Raw genomic sequence first — 12,572 nt, 5'->3', positions numbered from 1 at the left:
TGAGCAGATATAAAGCACAATAGCCATCAACAGTGGAAACTTAATGGGAAAATATGTTTAAAATGTAGGATCACCTGTCGTCAGTCATTTGTCATATATTACCAAAAGGTTCTTGTATTTAATCTGGCAGACACACTTTGTTACAAATCTCCATGCAACCTAATCATAATGTTAGTCTAAACAGGTTTCAATATGGTTTATGTCAGATTTACTGATATTTTAAGTTGCCCAATTTCAGAAAGGTGAACAGGAAGGGGAACTTCCCCGGCAGCTTGGCAACAAGACAGAGTGCTCTATGCTCGGTTTTGTCCTTGACCTTGGTCAGAGTTATGAAGCGGTCAGGAACGATTACCCCCAGGACGTGCTTGTCAAGATCTATACATTTAACTCAAAGAGAAAATCAATGAGCACAGTCACACACCTACCTGGTGGAAACTTCCGACTGTACACTAAGGGTGCCTCAGAAATGGTCTTGAACAAGTAAGTATTAAGTTGTTAGCTTGTGAATAAATGTCTTGACTGTCTAATGACATGAGAAGATGGTTGCCTGAGTACTCTATATTTTAAGTAAGATCAGAAACAAAGCCAGAATGGGTGTTAAATAAGTTGAATTATCAGTTTGTGGCATCACATCAAATTTTTTCTAAAGAACAAAGAAAGAGAAATTACCTGGAAAATGCCAATGACATTAAAAACACATTAAACCATGGGCATCAGCATTAAACACATTACACCATAGGCGCCATCATTAAACAATTTAACCCGTTAGCGCCATCATTAAACAATTTAACCTGTTAGCGCCATCATTTTACACATTAACCCATTAGCACCATCATTAAACACATTACACCATGAGCACCATCATTAAACAAATTACACCATGGGCGCCATCATTTGACAAATTACACCATGGGTGCCATCATTAAACAAATTACACCATGAATGCCATCATTTAGTCTAACAAACCATGCGTTCCATCATAAAGCACATTACATTATGGGCGCCATCATTTAACACATTAAACCATGGGCACCATCATTAAACAAATTACACCATGGGCGCCATCATTAAACAAATTACACCATGGGCGTCATCATTTAACACATTAAACCATGGGCGCTATCTTTAAACACTGAACATTTTGAGACCGTCTTTAAATACATAACATCACATAACCATAGGAGCCATCATAAAGCATATAACATTATGGGTGCCATCATTATGCCCCCACAAAGTGGCGGCATATAGGGTTGCCCTTGTCCGTACGTACGTCCCGAAGATTGTTTCCGATCTAATTCTTGAAAACCGTTTATCCAATCCTCACCAAACTTTAAACACATGTTTGTGACCATAATATCTTGATCAAGTTCGATAGTCATGGAAATCGCTTTAGTCAATTTGGAGTTACGGCCCTTTTTTGCCAAAATTTTTCGAAGATTGTTTCCGATCTAATTCTTGAAAACCGTTTGTCCAATCCTCACCAAACTTTAAACACATGTTTGTGACCATAATATCTTGATCAAGTTCGATAGTCATGGAAATCGCTTTAGTCATTTAGGAGTTACGGCCCTTTTTTGCCAAAAATACTTCAAAAATATATGTTTCCAATCTAATTCTTGAAAAGTATGTGTCCAATCCTCACCAAACTTTACATACATGATTGTGACCATAATATCTTGATCAAGTTCGATAGCCATGGAAATCGCTTTTGTTTTTTAGGAGTTACGGCCCTTTATTTGCAAAAAAAGACTTGAAAAATACGTCCCGAAGATTGTTTCCGATCTAATTCTTGAAAACTGTTTGTTCAATCCTCACCAAACTTTTAACACATGTTTGTGACCATAATATCTTGATCAAGTTCGATAGCCATGGAAATCGCTTTAATCATTTAGGAGTTAGGGCCCTCAGATTATCCTGAATAATCATTATGGCTTATTTTCTGTGACAAAAAATCGAAGTGGGGGCATCCGTGTCCTATGGACACATTTCTAGTTTAACACATTTCACCATGTGCGCCATCATTCTTTTTCAGTCACAAGCAACTATGAAACAACTGTCCTTGCTATTAGGCTTTGCTACTAGATAAAACAAATCCTCAACTAGTAGTACCTGGTAGAAAGGTACATGCGTCATTCAAGCTCTACTCTATAAAATGTAATAATCTCTATGTTTCCATTCCCCAGGTGTGACTTCATCCTCAACTGTCATGGCAAGGCCGTACCATTCCCAATTAGCAAGCAGGAGGAAGTCATTAAAACTGTGATAGAACCGATGGCTGGTGAGGGACTCAGAACCATCTGTATAGCTTACAAGGACTACAAGAAAGGTAATGGATACACACAATTTACATGCATGCTGTATGGAAATATTTTGGGCACATGTTATTTTTGACAGCATAAGACATTAGACCTACCCAATTGTTCAGATACCAAAGTAATTATTGTGACTTGTCGAGATCACTTGGCAGAGGTTTAGTAGACTTGTCCAATCATCACCAAATTTGGTATGAATGTGTATTGGTTTAAATCATTGACAAGCTTGATGACCAGTGATATCGCTCTAGTCACTCTCGAGTAATCGCTAAATTTCTTTAGAAGTCTTTGTCCAATCATGACCAAATTTGGTCAGCATGTATATTGGCATAATGTCTCAAACAAGTTCCATAACCAGCCATATTGCCATAGTCACTCCAGAGTTACGAACCTTTAGTTATGGAAATAACTTTAAATCAGTCTTGTTCGCTCAAAGACTTTAGGAGTTTCTGTCCAGTCATCACTAAATTTGGTCAGAATGTGTATTGGCTTAATATCTCAAACAAGCTTGATAACCAGCAATATCGCTCTAGTTGCTCGAGAGTTATTGTCCTTTAGTTATAAAAATTACTGCAAATCAGTCTTGTATTAACAATAACCTAAGAAACCTTTATTCAATCATCACCAAATTTGGTCAAAATGTGTATGGGCAGATTTGATGAGAAGCCATGTAACCTCAGTCACTTGAGAGTCTTCACAGTTTCTGCTCTCTAAATTTGGCCTAACGTGCTCCCATGGTGTCCTAAAATTAGGACTGACATATTTTGTGACAGTTGGCGCTCATTTTATAAAATCTCTTTATGTGGACAGTTTTCTGTATCCACATCTCTTCAGATTTCTATTCTTGCATGTTTCTTAATCTTAAGGAAATGCATGTCATTATTCCAATTACATTATATCAATAACATAGCTTTAGATTTTGTAAAAACTATCTTTAATAGTAACACATTGCTACATTCATATGGTACCCTTTATATATTGCAATTGTCATTTCAGCTGGTGCATCGGAGAGCGATGAGAAGTTTGATGAGGAGCCTGACTGGGAAGATGAAGACGGGACTGTGAAGGGCCTCACTTGTATCTGCATTGTGGGCATTGAGGACCCTGTCAGACCCGAGGTAGGGCCTCAATAGCATTAAAAAAAAGCTCCTAAAAGATCTATAGTGAAGAGCCTCAATTGTATCTGAGGACCTTGTCAGACCCGAGGCAGGGCCTCAATAGTATTCAGAAATAGCTCCTAGAAACCTATATAGTGAATAGCCTCAATTGTATCTAAGGACCTTGTCAGACCCGAGGCAGGGCCTCAATAGTATTCAGAAATAGCTCCTAGAAACCTATATAGTGAATAGCCTCAATTGTATCTAAGGACCTTGTCAGACCCGAGGCAGGGCCTCAATAGTATTCAGAAATAGCTCCTAGAAACCTATATAGTGAATAGCCTCATTTGTTTCTGTTGACCCTATCAGAATGGAGGTAGGGCCTCGATAGTCTTCAGAAATATCTCCTAGAAATCTATAGTGAAGAGTCTCACTTGTACCTGAGGACCTTGTCAGAATGGAGCTAGGGCCTAAATAATTCAGAAATAGAAATGTATAGTGAAGAACCTCACTTTTGTCTGTATTGTTGGTATTAAGGATCCTGTCAGACTCGGTAGGGCTTGAATAGTATGAAGAAAAAACTCCTTTAGATCTGTTTTGAAGGGCCTCACTTGTATTCACATTGTTGGCATTTAGAACCCTGTTAGACCCGATGTAGGGCCTCCATAGTATTAAGACATGACTTCTAGATAACTATAGTGAAAGGCCTCAATTATATCTGCATTGTTGGTCAATTGTATTGTAGTAAGTTTGGTTAGTGTAGTCTCATAAGTTTTCTGAAGATCTTATCTATGCATCACTTGCTATTTAGTGGTCATTGTTTGAAGCTTTCATCTCTTTTGTTTACTGGATACAAATATTATGTCTTATCTTAATTTTGCTTGTGTGTACTTTATCAACAGTTTTTTCTTGAGAGAAGGCTCTTAAATGCCAGCTAGAAATGTTTTTGATATTTTCCCTTCATTTCTGATAATACACCAATGCAGTACATGCTTATGAGTCAGTGCTTCACCTTAGATTTCTGTAGCAACACCTGTTTTTCTTCATTTAGGTGCCAAATGCCATATTAAAGTGTAAGGCTGCGGGTATCTGTGTACGCATGGTGACCGGAGACAATGTGAACACTGCACGCTCTATTGCCATCAAATGCGGCATTTTGAAGGCCAACACTGAATTCCTTGTTATGGATGGGAAGGAATTTAACACTCGGATCCGTGACCACAATGGCAAGGTGAGGCTTATGAGATAATACAAGAATGGTGTTTTGTGGCCTTTGAACATTTAATGACAGTTTTGCAAGGCTGACTATCTTTATTTGTAAAGTTACACGATCTTACTATATAAAAAGTTGTTGACAAATGTAAGGAAAATATTCCTCAGAAAAGACACACATTTTTGAGACATCATAGTAATATTCCTTACTCTGTGTCCTTACTGGAATATCTTAAGTATTGCATGAAGCAGCTGCAAAACTTGAGCAATTTAGAATAATGAAACACAGTCTGAATGATGCCCCTACATTACCTGTTTTGTATAGCTTTGAATTTCAAAGACAGTTTCTTGCTATCTTCTAACATCTGATCTTCTTAATAATTGCTGCAAATCTATTGTGTTTTCACGATTGTTTAGAAATAAGTTAAAAATAATGTATATGTTAACAAAAACAAAAATATAGTGAATTAAAATAACTCAGCTGTTTCAAAGAATTAAATTACAATATGAAACAACCAATTTTCCTTTATGATTTCTTCAACGTACATAAATATTTTATGCTATAAAAAATGTTTTGTGTCTAACATTTTTGCAGAATAAGGAAGGCTGTTTAGTTTGAACTGTCTTTAGTTGATAAGACTTAATGGGGTCATCTAATCAACCAGCAGACCACAAACTATCCTCAAGATCTGGAATTTCAGTTCAATATCATGGCAGTGCTATAAATTAAATTGAAGGTTTTGCTTGAAAATCAAATAAATAATGTTTGAACTGACAAATGCAACAATTACTTTGGAAAAAAAGTATTCATACTACACCAGAATATTAATTAAAAAAGCAAGCGTACGATATGATCCTTGATTAGATGGTCCAAATATGTTTCACTTCAACATGTAACATGAAACAGAGAAATATGGAAATAGAACAAACACCTTGTAAAGAAATATTTTTGTGAAAGAACATGCCATTTTTGTGCCTCTAGGTATCCCAGAAGCTGTTGGATCAAGTATGGCCCAACCTGCGTGTGTTGGCCCGGTCCTCACCCACAGACAAGCACACCCTCGTCAAGGGAATTATCGACAGCAAGCTCAACCCTAACAGAGAGGTGGTTGCAGTCACTGGGGACGGAACCAATGATGGCCCAGCTCTTAAGAAGGCTGATGTTGGATTTGCAATGGTATGTGGAACAAGCATATTGTATTTAACTAGTGAAGTAAAGTCACTCTGTAGATGATATATACAGTTTCTTAAACGTAAGAAAAGAACATTTCATTCTGAAAATAAGGATATGTTCCTTCCTTTCACATAACCATTACTGTTTAAACTGCAAGAGGAAAACAACAATTAATAACCTCATACCAGTATGTATCTTGACCATTTTCTGTCATATTCATTTTATGCTATGTATAAGAAAGTAATTTAGATATGTCCAGGTTCATGTTTTCAGAAGGTGAATTTTGCATTTAGGATATAAAAAATAACTTTTATACTGGAATACCTTTTAATAGAAACCCAATCTTTATTAAGATGAAAATACATGTACCTAAATTCTTGCATCATACAGGGCATCTCGGGCACAGATGTAGCTAAGGAGGCCTCGGACATCATCCTGACAGACGACAACTTCACCAGCATCGTTAAGGCAGTGATGTGGGGACGAAACGTGTATGACAGCATAGCCAAGTTCCTGCAGTTCCAGCTTACCGTCAACGTTGTTGCTGTCCTTGTTGCTTTCCTCGGTGCTTGCATCATTGATGTAAGTAGTGTCATGTTTGGATTACAGAAAAAAGAAAACAAGCATTGAGCTACAATTCTTAATTGGAGTAATTTTTGGTAAAGTAGCTCTAGCTATGTATTGTCTTAATATGTTGTATTGTTTTCATGTATAAGACTTTACAACTATTAGTGTTGTGTAACCTTGATTTGTCTCCCCTGCAGGACTCTCCCCTAAAAGCTATCCAGATGTTGTGGGTGAACCTGATTATGGACACACTGGCCTCCCTTGCCCTTGCCACAGAACTGCCAGGCGAGGAACTCCTGGAACGCAAGCCCTATGGACGCACAAAACCACTTATCTCTCGAACTATGATGAAAAATATCTTCGGCCACTCTATCTACCAGCTGATAGTGGTCTTTGTTCTCTTGTTTGCTGGTAAGTGAGATGATATCATATATTATTCCTTTCATAATGTTCCAAAGTATACAACAAATGGTAGTGCAAAGCAGCATACACATTTTCCACTGTAAATATACATCCTGCTGCAAAATGGCATTTGTAAAAATAAATAATCAGTCTTTAGTACGTTTTCCCATTATCAAAGTTATAGCACTATCTACAAGCAAAATTCTTTTGACATTATTCTTGTCTAAAAAGTATGATGTGTTTGATTAATCTATATAATATTGGTTTTATGGTATATCCATTTTGATGACAATTCATACATGTAGTTGCTATTCTTTGAAACCATAAATTAACCTGTTCAGAGATCTTGATCGCAACAGTTGAAAGTCCTGTATTTTGGTTTCATTTAATTGTCATGCGCTAAACCATTTTAACATGAAAATTGACTACTATCATTTCTGTTTCTATATTATGGTTGACTATTGTTCTGTATATTTCAAAAAAAGGTTACACTTGGACCATGTAACATTTATTTTGTTAGAATATTATGTGATACCAAATGCTTTCATAGACTGTTATATTAAGCCAGTTGCCCCTAGTACATTTACAGCCTTTTACAATGAAGTCATCAGTTACCAATGAGTGCTTGATAACAGTATGTCCTGTGGGATAAATGATTGGCAGAAGTTTGTGTTTAGAGGAGAGAATAGGACGCTGAGAACCTTATGAAAGCAATTCTTATATCTCTTTACGTTGTATTTTTGCAGGAGAGAAGATATTTGACATCGAGAATGGTCGTTTTGCCAAGCTTCACGCACCCCCTACTCAACATTTCACCATTATTTTCAACACATTTGTTATGATGACTTTGTTTAATGAAATAAATGCCCGCAAGATCCACGGACAGCGGAACATATTCGAGGGCCTACAGAGGAACCCTATATTTATTGGAATATGGATAGGAACTATGATTGGCCAGGTCAGTAAAGGTCTTGTGCCTGATTGGTCAGTTTATACATTACAGGCCTTGTATTTGGTGGCCATGTTAGTACTGGTCTTGTATCTACACCTTGCCAATCTTACAGTTGGATGACATTCGTTAAAGGATTATATCAACTCTAATTCTATTTGCTGGATATATTTTGTCTAACTTAGAATCTAGCTTATCTATTTGCTCTTGATTGCATCCAAAATAATACTTCGTAGATGCTAAAAAGAAACTTTGTTAGTAAATTTTTTTTGTTAAACTTGAACAATATTGTATTATGCCATAGTATTTAATACATATCTGTGGGGTTGTAGGTAGTAATAGTGCAAGTTGGAGGAGTAGCATTTTATACGAAAGGACTCACTCTGCACCAGTGGCTGTGGTGCGTGTTCTTCGGAGTAGGAACCCTGCTTTGGGGGCAGGTAAGATTTAACAACAACATTTCTCAGAAGGTGATAGTGATCTAGTGGTATAGGTGGAAACCTCTCTCTCAAAAGACTTTGTGGGTTCATTCCCATGAGAGTGAGAGTGGTCTAGTGGTATAGGTAACCCCCTCCATCCCACGAGGTCTTGGGTCGCACCCAATCAGGGGTACTACCTCATCGCTTCTCAAAATGAACACAAGCACAGGTTTCTATCCAAGAAATGGACACCATAGTGATTCACAGCTTCACAAGCTAAAATTAAATAATATTAACTAACAACAACAACTGCTTGATATCTGTTATTTTATTGAGCCTATCTTATTGATACTAGGTTATGCAATGACCAGTGGTCAGTCTACTGTTTTAAGCGATTTTTTCCAGTTGGTTATAAATTTTACTTCGTTAAGTGTACTCCAGAAGTGAAAATGTGAACGAATGATGTTCTCCAGATGAAATAAAATTGATATGTCACTGGAACAAACAATTGTATTTATTTCAAGCTTTAAACTCATTCCAAAAGGTGTAAATTTCAATTGCAGGAGTATGCATCAATTTTTGTGTGAAGTAATTCCATTCTCATGATGATGCATTGATAATGTTACTTGTCTATGTGCATAGTACTGATGTTAGATTTGGCCAGCAATCCAGTTGATTTTTGAAGCAAAGACTGACATCAAAATATTATTTCATTGTGTTTCACATAACCCTTTTTTTATTGTCACACCTTGGACATTTATAACAGCAAAGCTGACATAATTATTTTCTTTATTTGCAGTTAATTACTTGTGTTCCAACCAGTAAATTACCAAAACATTTATGCAGTTGGGGTAAGGGTGAGCCAGAAGATGTTGATATGCCAGATTATCCATCAGATCCCAATCATGGGCAGATGGACGGAACACGGGGGCGGGGACAAATCCTCTGGGTTCGAGGCCTCACTCGTCTCCAACAACAAGTAAGAGTTACTGCCCTTGGTCATGCTATTTTTTGCCATGTTATCGCAGTTGCTTCCCCATGTCTGTACTCTTCTTCAACCTTGGTGGTAGGAGTTTTCTCCCCTGGAGCAGTTTCATGTGTAAATAAAATATGTTATAAGTATCTTTTAGTCATAAAGTTGTACAAATCATGAAATAAACTCTGAAAGGCAGTTCTCCAGTTTATAATTTTGAAAATAGGGAAATGTATATGAAATTTATACACAATTCAGTTAATATATATTATTTTCTGCAGGGATAGTGCTGTTTTATAAAGTTTTTTGTTGTTTTAGATAATATGCCAGACAATTATTTAGTTCAAGTAAGGTTAAAATATTTCTATCTTAAATGTGGTTTTACATAAACAAATTATTAAGTTGGTTTGGGAAGCAACTGGATACTATATGCATGTTGGTTTTGAAATGTCTGTGAAATATATTAAAGCATATTGTAGGATTAGAAGTTTTCGTTTTACATTATATATGTTTAACATGTCCTAACTTAAAATTCAAACATAGTCAATATCCTCTTGTATCAAAATGCTTTATAGTATGACATTTTCCACTAATTGGAAATTAATTTCCTTGAACAAAGATTTCATAACCCTGAAACTATATAAGAACGATTGATACATAAGGCTATTGGATATGATTTGCTAGTAATTGATTTCAATTATCGCCATATATAATGCCAATAAATATGAGATAATCATAGTAGGAAATAGATGACTGTTGGGATGTTCCAGTGCTTATGCTCCTGAACCTAGTTTCTCTTTAAACATAATTATCTTTCCCTATATCTTATAGTCCTAGATCAGATCATTCAGTTAGTGTATGACCAGCATTTTAATCATCTCAATTTACACAGAAATGAGAAAACATTTTTATGTTGCTATGCAGTTGAACTGCATATGTACATTCCTGCGTTTATTTTGAAATGCTGGCCATATTATAGAAATAGTTTCTCTTTATCTCTTCTGTATGGATTGAATGCTCCTTCTTAAAGTTTGCTGTAACATTCAGAATATTAAAGTTCTTTAATTTTTATAGAGATAAGTGTTTATTGGTTAATTACGTTTTAGGTGACTTGTTCTTTGTTTTGCTTTGTTATTTTTATTTGCTCTCTCTTGCTTGGATTAAGTTCTCCAGTATATTATGTTTCATTTATTATACATGGTTATCCTTTAAGAATAGATTAGTAATCTTTGATGAATTTTAAACATATCATATGTGCTGAACAAAAGTTTGATTGAGAAGGATTTCAAATGGATAGAAAAACAACAGATTTGTGTGTGTGTGTGTTTGTGTTTTGAAATTTGAATCCTGAATTTCTGTATGTATTTCCATAATCATTAACAATATGAGAATGTTGAGTTTGCTCTGTATTGTAGTTAGTGCGTTTAATACTGATCTTTAGAACCTAACTGGTTCTTTATAGAGCCATAACCTCCCTGATTATTCCAAGTTTCTGTTCTGTCAGCTCTGCTTTAGTAGTGCCGTTACTTAGTGCTGAAACTCCCCTCCAAGCAAAGATTGTGTCTGCGGCTGTGTGTTTATACAAATGTTTTTCTTGGACACCTTTTCTAAAGCAACCCAGTACAGTAGATTATTAATGAATGTAGCCAAACTACTGTTCAAAACTCATCTCTTCTTGGATGTCTCAATGTGTTTTTTAGCATATCAGAAATTTCACTTTGAATGGATTGGGTGAAGAAAACAGTAACACGATAAATTTACAGCAGAAACAACTTGCTTAAGACTACAAAATATGTGAGCTCTTAAGTACACTTAAGACTTTCAGATTTTTCCACATGGATGCTACGTTTGGTACGTGTTTTGTTTATTCTCTATTAACAGCTGAGAGTTGTGAAAGCGTTTAAGTCAACGCTTGAGGATCTGGAGGAAAAGCGCAGCGTCCACAGCTTTCAGAGCCTCCATAATCTCCGAACGTCGCGAAGCCACCATGGGCACCGACCCATATCTGAGGAGATCATGAATAACCATCTCCTACGAACAACTTCATTCCCAATCAGAAATCAGTATGCGTCATTCCACGTACATTCGCCTGATCGGGAGACTCATAATCCTGTTGAACACTTTAAAACGCGTTCACATTCGTGTGAGAGTGTTCCATTAGTATCTAAGCAGCCATCACCGCTACTGGCTGCAGCAAACCCTGCACTAAAAAGATCTCCGCCAAAAAGTGTGTCACGCCCCGAGGAAGGCGTGCCAGCAAATATGACTGAGACTTCCATATGACTAGCGCGGGAATATGAGGAACATAATGTTGAATTGTAACACATACTGTTATTTATCTTGCAGTTCTGTAGGGATAGTTACTTATCAAAAACTTAAAAGGGCAAAGTGTTTTTTGCTTCTATTGTTTTGAACACGTTTTATATATATGTGAAGAGGTGATTGATTTATGCTATAGAGAAAGCACTTTTTTGCATTTTGAAAATGTGGCGAAGTAGATTTCCTTGATTGGCTTGTCTGTTAGAAGACATTGAAACTGGTGTGAAAAGTCTATGATAACAAATATATTGTCATTTGCATTAAGTTAGCTGTAACCATTTGTTTCTTCTTGTTAGTTTGTTGTTTGAAAATCTGTCAAAACATTTGTGATATTTTGATAGTGTTTAAATGCAAGTTATAATAAGTTTTAACTCCAGACTCTGTCATGTTTTGTGAAAAATCTAACAGAAATGAAATGTATGTTCATCAGACTAAATATTGACACCACGGTCAGATCTGCCTTCAATGGTATTCATTTGGTGAGGCTAAAAGACTCCAGAGGTATTCATGTACGCTTTTCTTGTGTTGATATTGTCGCTGCTTATAGCTTTCATCACTCTTCCGTTACGCCTCCACACTTTATGTTGTTGTTCCTGATTGAACCAATTTATTCAGGGTATGTATTCTGTTCTGGTGATTTCTTCACAGATTTGTTCTCCCTTCATTTGTAGATGTTCATCATTTTGATACAAGATGATTAGATGTAGTTGTTTATGGTAGCATGTTGTATTGTGTTGTCCATATTACTTCTCTTTCCGTTCACTGGGTGTAAGTTGTATCCCATGATATAAATTGGTATATCTGATCACAGTGTTCCCTTTCAGACAGTAGAAAATGGGGTATCTTGATTTCCATCCAATTTGAAAAAGATAATGAAATCCCAGAACTGCGAACTTGTGTTGATTGCATGCATGACACGGATAGTTTTAATTTTCTTTTCTTTGTACCGACTCAGCCTGGCTGATGACTTTTTATACTGTCATTTTTAGAGACTAGAGAAAAAATGGATGTTTATATTATTACCCCTCGATTTTCTTGCACATCTACTTATAGTACATCTCTCGATGTTCTATGTGTACATGTATATTACTTTCCCTGGTGATGGTTTTTCTTCTGTTCAAATTTCTGTCTACTCTCCCGACAACCCA

General features: G+C 36.3%; 1 protein-coding gene across 20 annotated transcripts in view; it reads left to right on the top strand.

The window, feature by feature from the left end:
* LOC128217307 (plasma membrane calcium-transporting ATPase 2-like) overlaps positions 1–12,572 on the top strand; it is a 132,728-nt gene that overhangs the window by 107,818 nt on the left and 12,338 nt on the right. For all 20 annotated transcript variants that reach the window (XM_052924363.1, XM_052924378.1, XM_052924375.1 and 17 more), the window contains 10 exons: positions 239–480; positions 2,184–2,326; positions 3,309–3,430; positions 4,461–4,640; positions 5,604–5,798; positions 6,186–6,377; positions 6,560–6,773; positions 7,511–7,722; positions 8,046–8,153; positions 8,932–9,111. In XM_052924363.1, coding sequence (XP_052780323.1) covers positions 239–480; positions 2,184–2,326; positions 3,309–3,430; positions 4,461–4,640; positions 5,604–5,798; positions 6,186–6,377; positions 6,560–6,773; positions 7,511–7,722; positions 8,046–8,153; positions 8,932–9,111 — 1,788 coding nt within the window. The remainder of the gene's footprint in view (positions 1–238; positions 481–2,183; positions 2,327–3,308; positions 3,431–4,460; positions 4,641–5,603; positions 5,799–6,185; positions 6,378–6,559; positions 6,774–7,510; positions 7,723–8,045; positions 8,154–8,931; positions 9,112–12,572) is intronic.

Source organism: Mya arenaria, chromosome 14 (assembly GCF_026914265.1).
Source record: "Mya arenaria isolate MELC-2E11 chromosome 14, ASM2691426v1".
NCBI classification, from domain to species: Eukaryota; Metazoa; Mollusca; class Bivalvia; order Myida; family Myidae; genus Mya; species Mya arenaria.
Note: the sequence above shows the minus strand (reverse complement) of the source record. Positions and strands in the feature narration are given on the sequence as shown.